Source organism: Bemisia tabaci, chromosome 6 (assembly GCF_918797505.1).
Source record: "Bemisia tabaci chromosome 6, PGI_BMITA_v3".
NCBI classification, from domain to species: domain Eukaryota; kingdom Metazoa; phylum Arthropoda; class Insecta; order Hemiptera; family Aleyrodidae; genus Bemisia; species Bemisia tabaci.
Genome location: NC_092798.1, coordinates 28,220,933 through 28,244,303, shown reverse-complemented (window position 1 = coordinate 28,244,303; position 23,371 = coordinate 28,220,933). Strand labels below are relative to the sequence as shown.

General features: G+C 39.5%; 1 protein-coding gene across 3 annotated transcripts in view; it reads left to right on the top strand.

Moving 5' to 3' along the window:
• LOC109034452 (protein kinase C-binding protein NELL2) overlaps positions 1–23,371 on the top strand; it is an 84,662-nt gene that overhangs the window by 45,374 nt on the left and 15,917 nt on the right. For all 3 annotated transcript variants that reach the window (XM_019047608.2, XM_019047609.2, XM_019047610.2), the window contains 9 exons: positions 7,207–7,329; positions 8,332–8,482; positions 9,659–9,938; positions 10,757–10,912; positions 14,717–14,845; positions 17,158–17,251; positions 18,319–18,510; positions 20,113–20,232; positions 22,412–22,672. In XM_019047608.2, coding sequence (XP_018903153.2) covers positions 7,207–7,329; positions 8,332–8,482; positions 9,659–9,938; positions 10,757–10,912; positions 14,717–14,845; positions 17,158–17,251; positions 18,319–18,510; positions 20,113–20,232; positions 22,412–22,672 — 1,506 coding nt within the window. The remainder of the gene's footprint in view (positions 1–7,206; positions 7,330–8,331; positions 8,483–9,658; positions 9,939–10,756; positions 10,913–14,716; positions 14,846–17,157; positions 17,252–18,318; positions 18,511–20,112; positions 20,233–22,411; positions 22,673–23,371) is intronic.

The window sequence follows — 23,371 nt, the reverse complement described above, 5'->3', positions numbered from 1 at the left end:
TATACTTACAACTGTGTTGTACCTAATATTTTGGAATTCTCTGATTTCTTCCACTTAAGAGTAAATTAATTTTTTTAAAAATTCTGAAAAAAAAAATTGTAGATACTCGAACGAAGAACAAGCAATCGCTTTTCATTGAAACGAAACCATTTGTACTGGTGTCATACCAAACTTTTACAAGTATATTACTTGCTATTACTTTTCGCCAAGATTCTTATTTAAAAGGTACGGGCGAACATGGATTCATAAGAGCATTTTTGTACATTAAAAACGCCTCTCCAAAGCGTGCGGTCAGAGACGCGAATCAGAATGTATTCAGGTAAGTTGACATCAGTGTCAACTTCACCGCAAAGTAGCAAGGACATCTTTCCTTTTTAGACATTTTGGAGCGTCATTTCGTAGTTTTATCGAGGGATTATCATTTCCCTTAATTTATCCTGAAATTCATTAAGTCATTAAGGATCACCCAGCCGCGGGTTAATTCCTTTCTACCCTATTGGCGGGGCGCCCAGTGGGTCATCCAGCCCGCATGACCTACCTACTTCCTACCTATAAGGGAGTAGCAATGGAATTACCGCGTCTCGTTTTATATTGCCCAAATATTCTCATATCACACGGCGATATCCCGTTTAATCGATTAAATCCTTAGTCATTGAGGTATAGAATAATTGTTTAGTAGTTGTCGATATGGAAGTACAATTCGCAACTTATCATCCTCTTGTCTAGTTTTCATCGTGGTGCATGGTCTCTCCTGGTGGTGATTCAATAATTTTTGCTGTGTATTCTTCTGTGTTCGTTGCAAGAGCCGAGGAACCGAGCTAATTTACTATAAAACTGGTTCACAAAAATCGCGACGCTTCATTTCTTTTCTCTTTTTTTACTTTTGGATTTTTTTTTTTTAAAAAAAAAATTACAGCAAGTTGGAAAGGATTATAGTGTATCCGGAGCTTCCTGAATACAGCCCCCATAGTAAAATTTTGAATTTTTGAAGCATCTAATATGCAGTTCGAGTAAATTTTTTTCAAGAATAATTGCCAAATGTAAGCAGTCGTCCATTCTTCTTTTCTATGTTCCTTCCTTTTTACCTCTATTTTTCTTCCTCCATTTTTCGGGCGAACGGAGGGGGAAGGGGGGCTACGCTCCCTATACCTCCTTGATTCGCATATGCTAGAGGGATTTTTAATAAAAATAAATATTAAAAATATACTTCTGATAGATCAAAAATGTTTCCCTCGATCTGAGTGGGTGGCACCAAAAAAAAACTCACCCTGAGGTCGCTTTACTCGTGGGACCAAAGCACTGTCATGGTAAGAATATCATAATTTCACGTCAAACGTCACCGGAGACTTGTCATTCCGTAAAAGATGCACAGAGGTAGCAACGAAAAAATATGTGCGTACACTCGTCTCTATTGCAAAAGGGAGAAACGATTTCACCGCTGAAACGTTTAAACCCGGCGCTAAAATTACATCTGCGCGATGATTGATTGAAGAATTATTACGGGTTTCAAGTCGTATAGGTTAGCTTAGGAAGGGGGCGGAAGGGGTAGATTATGATATCACAGACAGTTTAGTTGACGCGACGTCTACCAGCCCCCGCTTCCCTCGCCCTTCGTCCCTTGAATTGTTGACGCCAGGAAAAATGTTGCCGGTCCGCTTTGCTTCAAAATTCAAAACATACGGTGGAAATACTTGTGCGCTTTCGCCCTAAAATCCTACCACCATCTGTATCCTTGCTCATAAGGCTAAAATGAAGGATTAGCTATAATTTAAAAACCAATTTTCCCATCAGATTTTCATCAAACTTTCACAATCATACAAAGAAACTCCCCCTAAAAATTGAATGAAAACATGAACTCAGTCTCACATTTTAAGTTTTCATTCGGTAACTTAGCGCCTTGGCTAGCACAAAAATGGACTAACTCACTCGCGACTCTTGCTGTGGGACTTTCAAAAAAGGCACATATTCCCGGGGGAGTGTCAAAATCCTTTTTTTAATACAAAATCCCAATGAAAATTGTATGCCATCGTGATAAAAATCCTTTTTTTATGGGCGGTCTTGTAAATGTATAAAAAAATAATTCGCTCTAAAATTTCTTAGTGTGTGTAATAATACCACCCTAGCCCATGGGCAAGACTTTATTTGGCGAAGCAGAGCTTGCCTCGCGTTCCAGGGGCGGAAAGGCAGCAGAAACAGCGAGAAATATCCCGTTGGGCCAGTGGATATTTGGGGTCGTTTCGGACCGGTTTGTCTCGTTCACTTGTCAAAAAAAAAAAAAAAAAAAAAAAATAGTCACGAAAGTCCCGTCTGACCGCGGATGGGCCATTATTCCCGCATACTTTACCACTCACAGTCTACCTTTACGCGCACATGTGCAGAAGTCGCCACTCGCTGACGGGGACGGACTGGCCCGAGAGGCAGTAATGGCCTAAGGCGATCGCTACCTACACTTTCCTCTATGAGACCCTCAGGGGGCATCTTTTGGCCCTTTTTATGGAATAATGCAAAGCTCCTCAAGATATATCTTTCAAATTCTCTGAAGAAATTACACAATAACGAGTTACTTCTCGGGGGGGAGGGGGGGAGGGAGAACTCACCACCTGGAAAATGTGGAGTCATTCCACCTCTGCTCCCTGAGAAAGAAAAATAACACGAACGTTTGGAAAATAGGTATAAGAGAAAAGGACCACTTAGGTGCCCTAACGTTTGATTAATTCGGGCTTTTCCCTGTTTTCTGTGCTAATTTTAACGCAAACCGTTCGTGAGTGTAAATCAACACAAATTTCACGTTGATTTGTGTTTCATTTCCTATCATTACGAGTAGCTCTCTAACCACATAAATTTGCATGTTTTCTCGCGGTTTGTTGCAGTTTTCAACCGACCCCATTTTCATGATTTTCGCGACCAGCGACTTTCGATGAGTCATTCAATATGAGCTCGCCCTATTTAGATTTCGGAAACTTAACTCACGAGGACGCAGCGCCCTCTGGGGGTTGGACCGAGTAACGGCAAGTGGGGCGTACCCATAGAGAAAAAAAAGGAGGTGTTTGCATTTCGGGCATCTTGGAATTTTTTTGATGACGTAGGTCGGTACAGCGACTTTTATCAGCGATTTTCTTGGAAATGGTGTAATTTATGGAGAAAAGTCATTCTATAAAAAGTGCTTGAAATTATATCATGAGTTGATTTAAGCAAAAAAATGAGACATTATGGCCCGTTTTTCATACTTCTAATTCCGGATATCGCTGGCCAGGTTGTACCGACCTACGTCACAGGGTAAACAAACCTCAAGATGCAAACACCTCCTTTTTTTTCTCTATGGGGCGTACCCCCTATCATGAACCAAAAGAACCACAAGAATACAAACATTTTTTTCAGCGTTGGTCGGAATCATTCTCTCTCGGACCATTCGAAGTTTTGAAGACAGGAAGAGCTTAAAGTATCCGATCTGGCAATGAGCGTGGGGAATGGAATAAGGTGAAAAACCGCTCGTTAAATTTCGACATGGCGCGGCGCGGCGCGGCGCGGCGTCTGCTTCTGCCGCCTCGCGTACGACCCCGGCGCCCGAACCCGAGCCGCTCTCCATTTTCGCGCCAAACCGCAATTTTACGACTTTCCAACCTCGTTGCGATACTCATCTCCTCCGCACCGCGCTGTCGCTCCACCGCCACTCGTGTCTTTTCCCTCTCTTCCCGGTAGCTTCCTCCCGGATACTCCGGAAATTTTCGCTGCAGAAAAATAAATTCATTTTCCTTACACGATGAGTCACTTGTTCGAATCGCAGAGGCCCGCTCTGTTGACTGGTTTTTTTCAAAATAACACTGAGGCCACGCCGCAACGCCCCTTCCTGGATCGAGTCAATGGGAAAGGTCGGACAAAATTTGGAAACTTTAAACGCTTATAACTCCGTTAATACAAAACTTTGAGGTTCTAAAAGTGGTTTCATTGGTTTCTGCGTGACATTTTCTTCTGGAATCACCCCTCATAATGTAAAATCGATGTATTTCTGTCAAACGGAACTAAGCGCCATAGGGGGAGGAAGGTAGAGGGGGGCTTGAATTGGTGGCGGAACCGGGTGTCGGGCTCATTCCGTCCTATACTCGCAATGCTTTTCCATGGCGCTTAGTTCCGTTGGACAGAACGCGTTATCCGGCATTCTAAAATCCTCAAAAGGAACTCAAATTGGAGCTTAGTTCCGTTTGACAGAAATACGTCCAAATGTGACGAAGTAAACATCAAAATTTGCGGTTTTAGGCAAAAATTTCATGTCCAAGATAAGTAAGAAAGTACACGGGAAAAATCGGTCATCAGAATAGGGATCAAAATAAATAAGCATCTCGAGAAAGTTAAATATGAGGAATGGGAACCCTCTTGAAGGCTCCTCAGGTGTGAGTGACCGTGCACTAGGGTGTGCATGTGCGTTTCCTTCTCTGTCAATCTTTGCGGGGCAAGTAAGTTTCAGCCGAACTTTTTCGGGCATATAGTGGAATTCACCGCCCCCGGAAAAGGGAAAGTTCCTACTTTGATCTTAGATCCCTATCAGGACCAAGCCTTGGTCCATGCGGCTTATTGAGGATGAGGACTCGTGAGGATTGCCCAATTTCGCCCTCCCCCCCCCCCCCACCCCGATTCCGCCCCGGCGAATTTTTTCGCGCCTCATCTCCCCTGTTTGAATTACTCGTATGTCTTGGCTTGGAGATCAGTATTTTTTATCATCTTAATCGTCGAATTTGGGATCAAATTGGCTAGAGGAATTGCAACCCTGTTTTGAGATTCGTCCAAATATTTAAGCACCCAAGATTGAAACATTTATCAGCGCCGAAAAGGACTCAAACACAAGACATACCTATGCCCGTGGAAAAATATTTACCTCGTTAAGTCGTAACGAGCACGGGCCGCGAAAGCCATAAAAAATTTACGCGAAATTCGTAAGGTCATCGCGGTTCATTTGGACGTATATGCTAAAAGGAACTATGTGCATAGTGGTTGCGTGGAACATAATTCCTTTTAGCATAAATACGTTCATTTAAGCTTTATGTCGCTGATACCTTTTATGCGTGCGTATACAAACACACTTCACGTACTTAGAGTACCTATTTAACAGCAGTATGAACATGTGCTTCTAAAATTTCTCGGTTTAGCCTTGAAAATTCACGAACAGTTTTTCATACCTCACCATCGTTTATGCTTTACTACCGAATACTTTTGTCTATAGAATACTTCCAAGGATCTAAAAACTAAAAGTTTCACAGTACTCAAAATTAACTGAACACAATTGAGTAAAAAAGCGTATAAGGCTTACAATACTACTATGAATGTGAATTTTACTGTAGCGTTTGCGGCAGATGAAATTCATTTACAATCGACTTACTTCCTTGCAAAAGTGAGAAAAAACTCGGAGCTAATTCAGGGAAAATTTCATGGCAGCCTTGTCATCAAAATCCTAATTTAAAAAGCAGAATACTCTCTCGATTTCATTTCTTGATCTATTTTCAGTTAATTTATTGTAAGCAAAGACGTCGCACAATCTTATGAACGCTGCACGCATAAAAAGGCTAATTCAAAATGGAATATTTTTCTATTCACCGGCAAGAAGGAACTTCTCCTGAAGCAAGAAGGACTGAAGGAGTCACACTCATATCAAGGAGAAAGTCGCCTATATCTAACAGAATGCTGCTTAGTTCAAGCGAAAAAGTCTCTTGGATCCTAAGTCCAGACTCTTAAAGAAATTGACAAGAAAAGTTACTCTTGATATATTCGGATTTCTGGTTAAATCAAACCGAATTCCGTTTAAATTAAGAGGATAGGCTTTCGATTCAAGCAAGAATCCGATTGAATCTTGAGTATTTTTCTTGTCAAATTTTTAAAAAGTCTGGACTCTGGATTCAAGAAACTTTTTTCAGTGTGCCTTGAAAACAATTCAAGGTACATTTCCAGCTTTTGCAGCGTCTATAGAGCAGTGGCGTGGCGTGCTTTGCGATTTATCGATTGATCTGCCATTTAAACCTATGGTAAAGGATCTATATACAGGGCGTTCGCAACGAACACCCTAATAATCGATTCTTATCACAGCTTCAAATTGGGAAATATCGATAATCGGTCATTCACGCCACGCTACTGCTATAGTGTTATCAGTTCCCATTTGTAAAATGCAGCCCCTCTCACTCGTTTTTTCCAACACAATTGGTGAAAGTACCGGCGCCTTAAAACGGCAGTGCTGCAAACATCGAGGCAGTCGCGTGACCCGCGTCTCGCGACCAGCACGGCGCGGTGCATCATCTCAGTATCAACACTTATTAAATCACGATGCAGAGGTCTGCGAAGCCCGAGTTTTATTTTTGTTTGAACTTCGATTCTAGTCATGCTCGGTTCAATGGATGAACTTCGAACTACTACGGCTTCGCGGCCTTGTGACCTCCACGAAAATCACAGGATCATTCCTGATTTTGTCGAGAACAATGAATACACCGGGAAGTACGTACTTTAATCAAAGGGAAACTAAGAACTGTCAGCAGAGCTCAAAGTTTTAAGGCGGTTACTTAGCCCAGCTTCGGAGTTCTAAATGAACGCATCTGTCCTAGGGGAATTTTATAAAAATGATTTTAATTGAAGGGAAGTGTGTGCGAAGGATTTGCGCTCATTTAAGATTCTTTTGATTTCATTTATTTTCAAATAGTTCTTTTTAGCAAAGGTACGTCAAATTTGTATTGCCGGCCGGCCGGCGCGTGGTGATTTAATACTTCAGGAAAATTCTTCAAATGTGATGCAGTTTTCGATACTACGTATGATGGCTAAACCTGAAAACCACCATCTTAATTGTAGTGATTTTGAAGATTCTGCTCTGATTTTATTTTAGCTAAATAATCGATTCTTGTGGGAGCACCTGGCTCCTCCAAGAGTCGATACATTTTCATAGGTTTAAATGGAGAAAAACAATGTTGCCGATTTGCTGGATCCGCCGATGTATACCTAGAACAAAATTAATACTATCGCTCATTCGTTTTTTTTTTTAAAAACCTACTGTAACTCTAAAAGCAGAGTGAATCTTAAAATAACGATCATACATACTCGTGTAATATCTTATGGTTAAGAATTGAAAAGGAATACAATTTCAGTAGCTGTAGCAGTCAGTTGATAATTTGTTAATATTTTGAATTGGAAGAAGGAAGGAGATTAACTTATAACGAGCGATGTTGTCTGTTTCAGTTGACGCAGGACCTGCACCGGGGATAGATTTACTTGAATCTCTACAAATGCACAATTTAAGTCGACAGGGCGTCAGTTTGGTTCCAGGACCACAAAGGCTTCGTCCGGCTTTTTACCTTCAAGGTCAGATTCATCTATTAGAATTTAATACGTTCCTTTGTGCTTTTGTCTTCACTGAAACGATCAATTCACGTCTTAGTTTCCTCGCATTCCTGTAAATCGCTGAAAAATCTAGGAACACGATTCTTGTGCTTGTGAAAAAGACTGTCATCCAGTTTTGAAAAAAATAGTACTGAACTTATGAATCATATTGACCTAGCAGCGTTTTTTCCCCCCTCATTACTATCGCTAATGATAAACTAAAGGATTTTACCAAATTAGAATAATACATCAGACTACTTGCAATATAATACCACTTTTAGTGTACGTTCCGATAGAAATACACTATTTATAATGTGATCTCCATATGGAGCAATCGGACGTATTTCTGCCAAACGGAACTATGTGCATTAAGACATGAGCCCTGAGACCCATAAGAATATGTCCGCAACAGGGCTCACGTCATCATGCACATAGTTCCGTTTGGCAGGAATACGTTCAATTAAGATATGCGCAAGATCGAAAAATCCTCCAATAAATTAACATCCGTTGATATTCATTGTTATTATAACCTTTAGGAGGCTTTACAAATCTGGGAAATTACTTGCGGCACTGTTAAAGAAAAGGCTCCCATCTGAGTGTTGCATTTTTAAACAATTTAAATAGCTTTTTCCCGGAAAAGATAAATTATCATTTTTTAAAGAGAAATAATTTGATTTCCGAATCCCTCTTACTTCTCAGAGTTTTTAACTTTACGTAATTCTCTCTCCTTTCCTGGTCGTCTATTGTTAGGAGGAGGACTGTGTTCCCTTCCCTCACCTTGTGAAGTTTTTGCTAACTCTGCATGTAGCCCATTAAACTGTGCCCCTCTTTTTTACCAATATTACACCCCCACGCTGCAGTCCCAGCTGTGGCCTTGGATTTTCTATTGTTCCACTAACTTCCATTTTTTACAAGCTGTGACACATATTATCGTGCTCCCACGAGTTAAAGTAATCGATTCTTAATGGAGGATGTGTTTTCCAGGCGATCACAGAGACCTGAAATTACCTCAAAGCGTGTTCCTACAGGCAGTCGAGCTGCTACAGCACAGAAACGAATTCACTATAGCTGCATCGCTCAAGCAGGAACAAGCTAACTCTGGTTCCATCATAGCCTTTTCTCACGGATTCAATAGGTATACATTTTTGATCATGTTATACAACGAAATTTTCATTGTTCACGTTTTATTCTTGCACTTTCTGCACCTTTATCTGCCATTCGCCATCTTATTCAATTTCAAAAATATAAAAATAAACTAATCACGGTGAATTTTACAGGTTACATATAGATACAAAATTATTAGGTCATCCTGATCGCAGGTTACACTGATAAGGGAAAACTTCATGGTACAAATTAAATATTCATCACGGATATGCATAGTAATGCCTCTCTGATCGTTTAAAGATTACTGAAGTTTGCAGTTTTGAAATTGTGATAAGACGTGCGTATTCATCGTTGAATGGCAAAAAAGCATAGAATGTCATGTTTGATTTGTGAGTTAAGACCTTTGATCAGTATTAAGTGTATGCATTTTAGTATTTCACTTAGAATTTCTTATCAAAACTTCCCGCAGCTTCAATTGCTTTCTAAGTAAATTTTCTTGGAGGGAACGTATAACATCGTGTTTTACTTCATACCTTGCCTAAAGTACCTTAGTAGAGAAATTATGTAAGCTGGGTCTCGAGGAGACCCTTATAGTATAGCATAAGGGTCTCGTCGGCCGATTACATTGCTTAGATTTTTAATGCAGGGTCTCTCCTTGTATATCAACGATGTAAGTCGGCAATCACATAACTCGGTTTGCGACGTCGCAGACTTCCTGTCATACTTTATTTTTTAAACGGAAAACTACTCAACAGCAATTCTTTAAAACTACCGTGATTGTTCTTCTCTATGCGAATAAAATTCTGCGTCAACTTCAAAGAATGATGCCAATTTGTTCTCCTTTAAAAAAATAACATAGAGGCGGAGATTTTTAGACACCGCAAACGAGTTATGTGATTGTCGACTTACACCGTTGATATGTATATGCCGCACTGAAAACAAAAAGGTTACGGGCTTTATAGCATACCGTCCGTTCCGGGCTCTGAAGTCGAAAGTTTCGGGTACTGGAGCCGTAGTTTCGACTGCTACGGGTGCTATGTCCGGAACTTCCGGCCTCTGAGCCCGGAACGTTGACGGTACACGTCTATGTAGCCCGTAAGTACGGCTTCCACGGCCGGATTTTTTTTTAGTAGCTGTGTGGGGGTGGGAGGATTTGAGAGTGACGGAGGAGGTTTTGTTTGAACTAAATTGTTCTTAACAATCGCAGGTATTTAGAATTGCAATCGAGTGGTCGGAAAAACGAGATCCGGCTGCACTACACGAGCAGGGGCGACTCGAGCGTCCACGTGGAGACGTTCCCGTATCGGCTGGCCGACGACACGTGGCACAAGGTGGCCGTCACCGTCAGCGCCACCCAGATCCAGCTCATGGTCGACTGCCACCCCATCTACTTGAGGCTCCTCTCGAGAACCCCCGACACCAACTTCACCGCCCCTCAACTTGCCCTCTGGATAGGCCAACGGAACAAACTACACTCTCTCTTCAGGGTAAGTCACACACCATCTACCATGGTCAAAGTATCGCACTTGTCAAAACCTTCGTTTCCTTCTTCTCTTCCTCATTCTCCTTCTTGTCCTTCCTTCTTCTCTCCTATCCTCATATCTTCTTCTCCGTAGTCGTCTCCTTCTCCTTGGGCTTCCTCTATTCCTATTCTTCTTCTTCTCCTTCGTCTCTACTTCCTCTTATCCCCTCTTTCCTCTTCTCTTTTCCTTCTTCTTTGTTGCCTCTTCTCCTTTTCTCCTTCGTTTTCTCCCTCTTCCTCTTCCTCCTGTCTTTCTTTTTCTCTTCTTCCTTTTCTTCTTCTTTCTTTTCTTCCTTTTCCTATTATTTCTCCTCTTGATGTCTTTCTCCTTCTCTTCTTCCTTTTCATCTTCTTTCTCTTCCTCATTTTCTGCTTCTTTCTATTCTTCATCTTCTCCTTCTTCCCCTCATTCTTTCTCTTCTTCTTGTTCTTCTTCTTTATCCTCCTCCTTTTCCTCTTCTTTCTCTTTTTCCTCGTTCTCTTCTTTTGGACCTTTCTTTTACCTTCTTTTTCCATTATCCCACAACGAAGGGAATATCGGGAGAATAGTGGAGTAAAAGGTTTGAAAATTCGATGTTCTTGAAAAATGTAACGCTACTGAACAACTGGAAATAACAGTTTCTTTACACTGGGATGTACCTTGGGATGACCAGTTAAATATAATTTAAAAAGAGGGAAAGAGGTCAAGGACTCCTTTGACAATGAACCCGTTTTCAAACGAGTCAAGTAATTTTTTGGCAAAAACAACGATTCGCTTATCTAATTTAAGGAGATTGTTGACAGGGGGTGGTGCAAGATGTAAGACTGATTGCGGGGCCTTATGGATACTTGAACCAGTGTCCTCACCACGATACCAGCTGCCCGACCTGTGGCCAGTTCGCCATCCTGCAAGATACTGTTGAGCAACTCACCGAAAGGCTACAGCAACTTTCCCACAGGGTCAGTAAGTGATTCTATCTCTTATTAGATGTAAGTCAAAGTCTTAATTTTGTCAGTTTATACGAAACTGCTTTCTTGGTCGACATTAATTGGTAAAATTCTGACCACTTCCGTGGAACTTTTGAGTAGAACGAATCGGCTGATCTCTGCGTTAAGTGAGTTAAAGATTGAACCCTTTGCGATTAGGGAAGGAATGAACTGTCCATTTCATAGGGTAGTTTGGAGATCAGAGTGCATGACACGGTGCGCATAAAGTCAAGAGTAGATACTACAACTGGAAATGAAATTGTAAATCTGATAAAATGAATTAACTTTCAGTAAATCGATGATCCACAACTTACCGGTTTGATTGAAAGTAGGTACAACTAGGTGTAGTTTTAATGATTGACACGGGAATTGACTATTCAATTTCAAGGAAATAATCATATTTAAGTGATAGTGCGCATGTAAAAACTCGTTCGATTCAAATCATCTATTTTTTTCAAGATGCCACGAAGATGCTTGTTTTAGAAATTTAGTCTTGAATTTTCTGAATTTTCCTACGTCTTTGCCCCCAGGTTCTGAAAGTACCTAGGCCGGAGTTCAAAGACGCATCTTCATAAATAGCTTTGACTTGAACATTTTCGGGAGGTCCCATATGTGTACCCAAATCTTCAAAACTCAAGGCAATTTTAGGAGAATTTCAAGTCCCAAAAGTTCCAAGAAGCGTTTTAAAATTTTGGCCCTTGCTGCTTCGAAGATTCCTGTTAGGGTAAACTTTTATACTTTAATAACTCAGCAAACTAGCCTCTCAATATGGGTTACTACAGTGCATTTCTGCATAACTTTTGATCTCCCCCTCAAAACCACTAAAAAGAAAACTTTTCATAAACTGACGTATTTTAAGTAAAAATGGTCGCAAATCTCTCCACCATTATTGTGCCGCACCGTGCTGCTCTTGCATGAACGGCCGAGCAAGCTAATAAAATAGATAAAATGATTTCTCCGAACAGCGCATAATAAGCTCGGTGAAATATGCAACTTACTTATCTTGCTCAGGCGAGGAGCCTTTTCGGGTTTAAATCGGCATTTTTTTAGAATAAAAAGTAGCGCAGATTGCGAAAGTATACCAGGAATTTCTTAAACAATTACAACAGGAAATTCACCTGTAGCAATGCTCTAAGGGCAGATAACACAGTGCGTGATGTGCCCTCGCGCTGATGTTAGAAGTTCAACTCGATCTCAAGCAACTATTTTAACTCTCCGGAGCGCAAATTGCATATCCGACCAAGTGAAGGAACTTTGAGAGAATCCGGTGAGCTGTAAGCTGTAACCTAGCAATCTGATGTAGATCGTTGCGCGTGAATTAAGTGCACAGAAAATCACCGTGTAAAGTGTGCTCCGCCCGAGGTTTAGATGATACATTTGCATTGCTCAATAATGTTGATGGTTATGTTAATAATTTTACAAAAACAGTGTTTTTTTCATCAAACACACTGGGAAAAAAAAACACATTGGATCTAGAGTCCAGACTCTTAAAAACATCGACAAGAAAAAATACTCTTGATTCAATCAGATTTAAGCTTAAATCAAGAACCAAGCCTCTTAATTTGAGCGGATTTCCTTTGATTAAGCTTAATCTGATGATCAAGAGTCCTTTTTCTTATCAATGTTTTCAAGAGTCTGGACTCAGGATCCAATGTGTTTTTTTTCCCAGTGCGTATCCATTGATTTTTCAATGATTACCCTCCAAGACAATCCAGAAACAGCCTTTTGGAAAATTAATTAAGGAATAAAATACCGTGACAAGGTCAAAAATAATGAGCTATACTTACAAGTACACTGAATTCGCGACCCGTTTTTGTCGCGCGGGTAAGGGTAGTGGCAGTTTTTTATTTCTATTTATTTCTCACTATGATTATGGTTTTTTTTTTTTTTTTTTTTTTTTTAAATTTGCGACTTATGGTCATTGAACAGAAGTAGTTGCACGTAAAGAATTACTGTCAGTTTCGCGTTGCAGTGGTTTCACACCAGCTTCGTTTCGATGTATCTTTAAAATTCCGATTAAAGATAAAATGGACTCAGGAGTTTAGAGATTACTTAAATCCCCGGAGACAATAATTTTGAATCGTGCAATGGATGAATGTGTTTTCATGATCAAGAAAAAACGCATTAGACATCAGAACTAATACAACTATAAAATTTATGGTCACATTCTGTTCCAAACGCCGTTCCACCATTTCAAACGTTTTCTAATCCACTTCTTATAGCCAACGTGCTGGATTTCAGTCTTTTGGCCTTTGTCCAAGTCTCAAAGGCGCTTCCCTCACCCGCATCACCCTACTCTGTGATCCTTACATCCTCCGATTCCGAGCAGAGTGATATGAGTGAAAAGGTTTCGCCAATAAAAATACAGGAGGTCCACTGCAAACAGTAGTTTGAGTAATGACGTAGCCGCGAAGTCTGGACGAAACTTCGGCTTGGGAAAGGTCAAGGACCTTTAACCCTCCATCTCACATCTTCTATCATCATGAAAAAATGACGCGGAAAGATTTTTCTCACGACTTCTGATTACAAGATGATTGTGGTTGTTGTAATTTTATATGAATGAATGAGTTGCTCATTTCAAAAAGTTTTGCGTGTATGTTTCATTCAGCATGGACCATTATTATCATTTTGAGTAAAACTGGATGTTCAGCGAAGAATGTCAGCAAATCGTTAAAAATATTGCAAAGAGAGATGGAGTTCAGACGTACATGAAAATTATACTTTAAGCTGAATGGTAGTGTTATAACTGAGGCAGCGGCGTCACCTCACTGAACCCGGGGGGGGGGGGGGGGCGTTTTTTTCTCTTTTTCTTACTAGTCAAAATAACATGTTGCCAAATTTAACTTTCTAAATATTCTCCGAAAAAATTCTTCGAAAAAATTTCGCAACTCTCACGGCATAATTCATAAACTACGATTAAAAGTTTCAAAAAAATCAGGCTATCGGCAAGTTTGATCGATTTTCCTTGTTCTTGATCTAGGACTTCTAAAATTTGGGGGGGGGGGGGTGTCAATTGTCCTCCTGACCCCCGTATGACGCAGCTGAACTAAAAATTAATTTTCCGCAATTATTATACTTTGATTAAAGACACTTATTAAAGATTAACTCAAACTGCATTTTTATAAATGACAACCATAACAAATTTTGGTTGGAATTGTTTTCTCTTTTAATGAGACGTGATTGACGGACTTGCAGGTTTAGGAATCAAAAAGAAATGATAAATAAGAAGAATTGGCAAGTATAGTGTGTGATTTTCTTTTATTGCCGAGAGTGTATCAGAAAAAATTGAATTCCAAATTGCTCCAGGCTCCGTGAGAGAGGTCAAAAATAAGAGTAGTTAAAGTAAAAAAATATCACCGCATCAATGGAAAACGATGAAATGAAAATGTAAATCGTAAGACCATGTTGTTGCATATTGCATATTTTTTTAAAATTTTATCGGCACCACACAAATGATTTGATTAATATAAAACTTTTTTAGAAAATCGATTATATATCACTTACTTTCTTATTGTTCTCTATGCACTATGGCCATTTCGAGCGGGCAGGCCGCCCATCTTCAGGTGGCTGCATTGGTATGGAAAGGTTCAAAAATCCGTAAAAAAAGTCCGTAAGGTTCAAAAAGTCGTAAGAAGTGTAATTCCTCACTGTTAAACACCTTAGAGTAACTATTGCTTATGCCACACACGTATACTTGGATATATTTCCATCTTATTAATTGCTTCCTTCCCTCAGCTGTGTGATAAGTTTTTAACTGATTTATGTACTAAATTTCAGCTACAGACAATGGAGGACCGGATGGGTCGTGTGGAAGAGTGCGATTGTCAAAAAGCTTGCACTTTTAACGGAAGCGTCGTGGCGGGCGGTGCTTCTTGGCAATATGACTGTGATATTTGTACTTGTGCGGTAAGTCTCCCTTATATTCTCACCCGTGGCGAGGTATCTCACCGTTGTTATAGATCAATCCGCATTGCTGAGATTGTAGCGGTGCCAGTGCGCCTTCATATTATTGTCTATGCAACACGGACAGTCGTCGAGCGCGAATAGTTGTATCCAGGCGTTGAACCTAATGTTACAGTTGCGTGTCGGCCGTGCGGTACAGAAACTCACTTTTAAAGGTGTTTCAAAGGTCGTCCTACACAATTTTGTCCTTCGTAGCTTAGAAATCAATTCTTGTTCTCTCTTTTTTCCGCATATTTTTCTCCTAATCTCCTTTAAATGCAACGTCTATATGATGGTTTATACATGAGCTCCGAATTTTATCTCTTTAATGAGAATCTCCTGGGCTGACTGATAGCTCAAAGGGTAACATATCAACCGTAAAACTTCAAAACCACGTATTTCGGTTTACGACGTCCCGAATTTCCTATTATACTTCATTATTTGAATGGAAAACTACTCAAAGTCAATTTTTTTTAAAAAAGAAAAAAAAAACCTTCGTGATTTTTCTTCCCCGTGCGATGCAAAACTAACCCACTGAACAGCTAATGACACCCACACCATTGATTGAATTTCAGTTTGATCTATTTGACTCTATAGTTTCGTCGATTTACATGATCTTTACAGTTTTCAACGTTTTGCAAAGAACACCGCGAATCCAAAAACTAATATCACTGCACATTGGATTGCTCGGTATGTTGGAATGAAAATATTAGGAGTACGTTCAACGATTTCTCAGTGAGAGACCACGGATTCATCATCGCATATTTTTTAGGCGATAATTTTATGCTCAATGACCAATTACGTCTTCACACAAAACTATCACAGGACATGAAAAAAAGAGAAACTCTGATGATGAAATCATGTATTACAGTAAATCCATAGTTATTGGGTTTATTATGGAGAAAAAGATAACTGAAAATAAACTTAAATAAGAGAAACACTAATGAAATAATTAATTATTGTAAATGTATAGTGTCAGGTATTGGGTGTGTGATCGGCAGTGTAATAAATCCTCTGTGAGGTACTCTGTGACACCACTGAGTAATTTGAGGGATTCAATGGAAACCGAAATTTGGCTCACGGAAAAGCTGCGAGGTGCTTTAGAGGGATTGGCAGTCAGAGTTGGGGATGGGTTGCTAGTTAGTTCAACTTTCTGAGGTTTAAAAGGGTGCAAAAGCGAGAAACGAGAGCTAATGAGTCTAGACTCCCCCTGTCTGTAATTGAATTGGTTGAAGCTAATCACCCACCCCCCGCCCCTCTTGTTAAAACGGTGTTAAGCGGCGTTGCAACCATCATCATTAAATTCTCTCAAATAGTTTCAATGTACAGACGGAAAACTGGAGCGAGACATTTGAACGATTGGCGTGTTAAAAACATACTTCCCTCTCCTCTAAGTATAATGGTCGACTTATTTTGAACACATCAGGAGTGAATGAATTCTTAAGGCATAAATATTGCGACTGGAATTCCTGTAATTAAATGTGTTGAAATTAGTAACGATGTATAATAATGTAAAAATCAATCTGAGGAGTAGTGTAAATACAACTAGGGAGGGGGGGGTACTTTCCAAACTAGGGAGTTTTTAGTACATTATCAAGATTTTATGGGAGGGTTGAGAAGGTCCATTATATAAGACACGATGCGACATGATACTGGACCACAGAACTTAGAGAGGCGAGATTTTCAACTTGTCACCGGAGGGGTGGAAATATTGATGAATGATACAGCTACACAGGACATTAAACGTAAATTGGAATCAATCTTGTTATGGGGTGGTGTAAATTTTAAGCCGATAGCTCACCACCATTTTATTACGTTTCTATTCTTCATGTCCTAATCTTCGTTTATCGTTAAGACTAAAGATGACCACACTCCTCGTGCACTCATGAAACAAAAAGTACACTATCTAATAAATTCTTCATAATAATGAAAAAAGAGGCTCAATATACTTCCAAGTGCGGAAGTTGATGAGCCATCCCTTCTGTTATACTGTTTTGAGATTTTACTGAACTTGAAATGAAGAATCTCATTAGTCATTCCACCCTCCAACATTTTATACAAGGTATGGAAGGGATAAAATCTGAATTTTTCACCCTAACTGATGAACCCTGAGCATTACTGAGAGGGTGAGGAAATATACGAGAGGTCACGTTTTTCTGCAGGGCTTGTAATTAAGTGACTCCATGCGAACAAGTGCGTGGAATGGAGGTGTCCGAGTGTGATGACATGTAATTTCTTCAATAATAAATATAGTAATTTTAATATTTATTTTGCAGCATGGGACTGTTCAATGCCGCCCGGTCCAATGCGCACCAACTAATTGTAAAAATCCTGTTCTAAATCCTGGCGAATGTTGCCCCACCTGTTTAAGTAAGTTTCTTAGCTTCTTAATTTTTATCGACTCATAAACTTCGACAAAACATTTTTTTTTTTTTGGATTTGCACTGTATCCGTTTCCATCGGCAATCTAATTCAGCTTTTCGAATGGAGTTCTAATTTTTTGTATTTTATTTATTATTTATTTTAGTTATTTTCTTTATTTCGTTGAATTGAATTTAATTTGAGGAATATATGATTGACGAGCAAAGAAACAAGCTATGCTCCCACATATTACACATATTGTTTTAAAAAGAAATTAGGTTTTATTTATTTTCCAGCCAATGAATTCAAAAGTCCCATTTTTATTTATCCCTTGGAACTACTCATATCTGCCACCGTTTTTGAAAACCTGCCTTTTTTTTTACAATCTAAATAGAAAATCGAAGGAAATGTCCTGAAAAATCGATTCCCAGTGAAATTCATTTACCAAATAAGCCACCTGAGTAACAAATCAGTGTGCTACTTTAAACGTATGCTTTGATGTTTGAGGGGGAAAAAACATCTCTTTCACATTTAGAACACTGCAGATTTGCTACAAATAGAGGATCTTCTTCACTATTGTTATTCATTTCTTTCTTTATGAAAGAGAACAGGAGTTCAGCACATTGGCGGATCCAGCAAATTGGCAACATCGTTTTTCTCCATTTAAATTCATAGAAATGTATATCGATTCTTGGAGGGGCGTGGTGCTCCGATCAGAATCGATTATTTAACGTAGATTTAAATGGAGAATTAGGTGTTACCAAATTTCTGGATCCGCCTCTGGTTCAGCATTCACGCTTAAATCGTCGCTCCTCTGACGTAAGGGCGTATCTTAATTTCTACGTGAGCCCTGTTCTTCATATAATCCCATGCTTTTCAGGGCTCACGTGAAAATAGAGATACGCCCTTACGTCAAAGGAGCGACGAAATGGAGTACGTGTAAAACCTTTGTATTAAAAACATTAATTCGTAATTCGGATTTTTCCTAACTGTAAAATGATGTCATTTAATACAAAATGACTTGTTTGTTGAATTGGCCACCAAGGTGATTGATAACAGTGTGTGGTTTGTCACAGAGCAATGTTACTTACGGGATACTTTCTTCGATCACGGAGACAAGGTCAGTTTGAAGCAGTGTGTGGAGTGCGAGTGCAGGGATGGATCCATGACATGCACTCGCATCGACCCAGTGACTATGTGTCCACCACTCAGCTGCCCACCCTCTGAGCAAGTCAATGTTCTTGATCGCTGCTGTAAAATCTGCCGAGGTAACTACACTTCCTCATCACTGCTCGAGCATACGTCTGGTGAAGATGTTACATGTGTGAGGAATTTGCGATTTGACTACTGATTCTTACGTAAAAGTTCTCGAGAAACACGATGGTGTCACTGGTTTTCTCTGAAATCATCTCCCAAGCTCAAAAAAGCTCTCAAGTTGAGGCCAAAATGGAGGGGATATCCCACGTTATCCTGAGAGTCCACCTCTACATCAAAACAAAATCTACATGCAAAGATAAGGAGCAAATACATTAGCAGGGTTGCCGTGTTTTCAGTTTTGAAGTCTCCGAATAAGGTGGCAACCCTGTCAATGTATTTTCTCCCTATTTTTGCATGGAGAGTTTGCTCTGATGTAGAGGTGGACTCTCAGGGTAGGGTAGGACATCCCCTCCATTTTTACCTGAACTTGAGAGCTTTTTTTGAGTTGGGAGTTGATTGCAGAGAAAACCAGTGGCACCATCGTGTTTCTCGCGAACTTTTACACAAGAATTTTCAGTCAAATCGCAAATTCCTCACACATGCAACATCTCCATTGGACCGTGTTTAACAGTGAGGAACCAAGCCACATCAGCCATTGCCAAATTTAACTGGACAATTTAATTTTTCACGAGAACGTTTGTGCAGACTCCTTCGAAAATTTTAAGGAATTTGCCTCGTACTTTGGAGAAAATTCACTGCAATTTGCACGAATATCCGTACAAACGTTTTCATATAAAAAATTAAATTGCTCAGTTAAAATGAGGCAGTACCTGATGTGGCTCTTGGTTTCTTTCTGTTCAACGCGGTTCAATTGAGAGTGGCTGTCACCTTTGTCTGAAACCTGCACTGGTGAAAAAAATAAGAAAGTAGTTGATGTTAAAAAAACATTGTTTTCTTTGAGATACAAAGGAGACAGCAGTGAAAAGTATTGAACGAAAATTTATATACCAATAATCACTCAACAATTTTTACATCCGTCTAGTTTGATAAAATTGACAAGAAACGCGAGAAAGTCGAGTTTGACATCCAAAGACTGGAATTTTTAACGACTTTAACTCATATGCCAATAAAAAAATGGCAAGTAATTTTTTTTATATCACTGACTTTACATGTGCTGATTATTTAATATTGGTAAACTCACGTTAGTATAGTATAAAGATTATATACTGTCTGGGTCCTTCATATAGGAACCTGTTTATGATGTTACCCTCAGCTAATCCTCCTTTCATTCTCTATGTGTGAAACTCCTAATCAAATTAAGAGTTTCATAGTATGATTTCGAAATTTTTAAAAGTCTTTCTATTCCATGAACCATGGATCTCGTCAATAGGAAACAATCAAAAGATTATCTATATGCATGCTAATTTTGGGGGTGTCCCTCTTAACCAATCGCGCCCCCTTGGATGCGGTTTTTTCCACTGAATTTTTTATTATTTTTTCGGTAATAAGTTAGTTTGTTTCATATTGTAAACTTACCTTCAAAAAGTTGCACTTGGTTAATCATTATTGATCAATTATGGAAAGTATTGGCTTGTCTTCGACTGAAACAAAATTCAAGACTAACCCAAATAATGAGTCTAAAGTTTCCTTTTAATTTTCTCTCTTTATTTCAGGTACTGATTTTTGTGCGAAAGGTCACAACTGCCACGTTAATGCTAGCTGTCATAATTTGGATACCACTTTCGCGTGCTTTTGTAACGCAGGATATTACGGTGATGGAGTAAAATGCTCTGGTAAGTAGGAAAGGGATATCAATTGGTTTCATCTTCATTTAGGGGCTTATTTTTTAGGTTCCTATTTATGACTATTTCATCCTAACTTTACTCAGTAAAAATCTGTTCAGCTAGTGGAGACTCGGTGACTGTAACACTAACTGGATTGAGTTTAATGGTGGAACCAAATCTCCTCGCTTTAAAGTAAATAAAAGTACTTTGAAGTTTCCCTTTTTTTCAGACTCAATTGAAATAAACTGTGACTTCAAGTCAGTGTTCCGAACGTTGAATCTTTTTTGAGGGTTATGATTTGTTGGCGAAAGAAATTAAGTCAATTAAAAAAAAAAAAATCTCACGACTCAGATAAATGAAAATAGGAGGTGAAATCATAAAATCCTATAATTAATTGCTAACATTACAGATCTTCCGTATTTTTCATTTCTCAATGCAACATGTCTGAAAATTGCTTTACTTACACTTTTTTTACACTTCCAATATGAAGAGTGTCCAGTGTAGTCGCAACTGATTGTGAGACGTTACTTTAATGTACAACAGACATAAAAGCATGGTTGGTAGCGGGGTCTTCTTTGGTGCCTTGAACACTTGAACAGTCACAAGACCCACGATCCTGAAACCACCTGCCGCTGAAATTAGTTTTCGGAGCAAGAAAGTATGATGCAGCTGTTAAAATATTATTATAAGATATCAGTTTTAGCGTCACATCGCCCACGTCCCTTAACAAATTTCGCATATCATCACTTCAAGCGATACTGCCATATTAAAAAATTGCACCTACGCCCTCTCCAAACTACAGGTACACCTACGCGTAGTTTGACACCCTAAAGAGATTATGACTATTATCTTCATTTACCCACTAAAAACAGAAGGAGTTTCATCGCGCGTCATTAAAATATTCCACCTACGCCCACTCCAAACTACACCTACGCTTAGTTTGGAACCCTGAAGGGATTACTTATGACTCTTATCTTAATTCACCTAAACCAGAAGGAGTTTCATTGCGCGTCATATGGTCGAAGAATAGGTATAAATGCCGATACACCTCCCAGTAGCACCACTCGAGATTAACCCGTTTAGTTTGTGATGTTGTTGATTGGCCGTTGATTATTCCAAAATTTTAGTGAATTTATTTCCTCTTTTATGCAGCCCCAACAAGCGGAAGCTCCTTGTTTTTATGGGTTTCTGACCTTCCTTCCAAAAAAATCTACCGATTTCTCGTCAACTTTTCATATTTTTCATGTATTTATTTATTTATTTTTTTATTAGGTCATTTTGCGTTCATATGGTCTAACAATAAATATGGACACATATTCCGGAAACCCGTTCATGATCAACCCAAAATTTGATTTGCGGTTTGCGGTTAGTTGATTGTTCTAAAATTTTAGCGAAATCCATGAAGTTGGGAATACTGGAAAAACGGCGACACATAACAGCAGCGGCTTTCTAGCACTTACTTGCCTCCGATTCTAATGATGTCGTAATGTTCATTAAGGGGGCTTGGAGAGCAAGACACATACGTGTATTTCTTGAAAAGTTCGAGGAATACGTGTTTGAAGTTTTGAAATTACGTGGATCCTTATGGCAAAAAAAAGTTCAAACTGACTTTTTGGTGCTTAAAAATTGAATTGGGAAGCGAATTTTTCACAGATTCTACTTAAAGACTGGATGGACGCATCTATGCTAAAAGGAACTAGAGACGGATTGGAAAGATCGAATGTGCTCGTTTGAGCTGCATAAGAAACAATGTAAAAGTGGGCGGGATTCCTTTTAGGGAAATTAAAAAGTGGGATTTTCAATTAAATCAGAAGGAACTAAACACCAAAGTATGCTAACTCATGAGCCATGGTTACTTGGGCATGTGACAAGAGCGTTGTAGACAGGCCTCAATGAGTTAAAGCCTCGGATCGTCGTTCCCGGACTTCATCGTCGCCGCTGACGTCACTGGCGCTTAGTAATTCCCATTTATTCTTATGGCCCTTCAATAACGAGCATACACCTCCTTTTCTACCAGCCGTTTCTGGTTCCTTTTTGCTGTATTCGATTCAATTTTACTTGAAATCATTAAAATCTCAATTTGTTCAGATATTGCGCTAATGCGCCTAGTCCTCCAAGCCCCTCATTTATAATTTTTACTTTTTTGAACAATGTTTTTAATTTTAATTGTGTTGCTCCTTATTTTTAGATATCGACGAGTGCTTGAAAGAAGGGGGTGAAGAGGGTCATCACTGCCAAAAGCACTCGACGTGCGTGAACACGGTGGGTTCGTACGAATGCGAGTGTCACGCAGGGTTCGAGCGTTTGGACAGGTTCAACTGCGTGGAGCTCGATGAGTGTGGAGCGGGTCTCCATCGGTGCGACTCCAACGCCGTTTGCAACAATACCATCGGCAGCTACGCTTGCACTTGTATCGATGGCTTCGCCGGCGACGGCTTCTCCTGCTCTCGTAAGTTCAACTCAACTTCATCAGTTTTCACCAGAATATTTCAAGCGAATTTTTCTCCTTGTTAAAAAGATGGTCCATGCAGAATTATAGTTAAATTGAAGCCCAGATCTGGTTGGATTATGCCCTCGTTAAATCATCGTTTTCCGAACGAAGGAACTCAACTCTATTCCATGGTTGCAAAATTGACTAAAACAGATTAACTTTTTACAAAAATGTAAGTGCGCAATTATTGTCGTCTACAATTTTTTTTTTTATCTTTGCATTAGAGAAAATCAGTGAAATTCCTTGTTAGAATTGCGCAGCACTCTCCCGGGTGAAACTGCAGTTTTCGAAGGGAAATTTGACAACACTGAAACGTAGTTGCGTTCTTTCGTGAGGAAAACGACGAAATATAGCAGTTTACGAAGGAGGGGCGAGGATTAGTAAAATTTCCCGAATTTTCTCAAAGTGACTGTCAGACTATCAGCCAATGTCTGACAGGGACTTCAGACTTTCAGTCAATGTACGTACTATCATAGTGTTGTGTTTTTCCCCCATCGACTCCCCCTTAGAGCCGGAAATTCATTTGTCTTAATGTGATCCAAATGATTCCTTGGATCGTGAGAACATTAAAGGGTATTTGATGGTCTAAGATTATTTCACCCATTGTTCCCCGACCTTTAGCCTTTGAGAAAATGGAGAAGATCCTTTAGTCTTCTA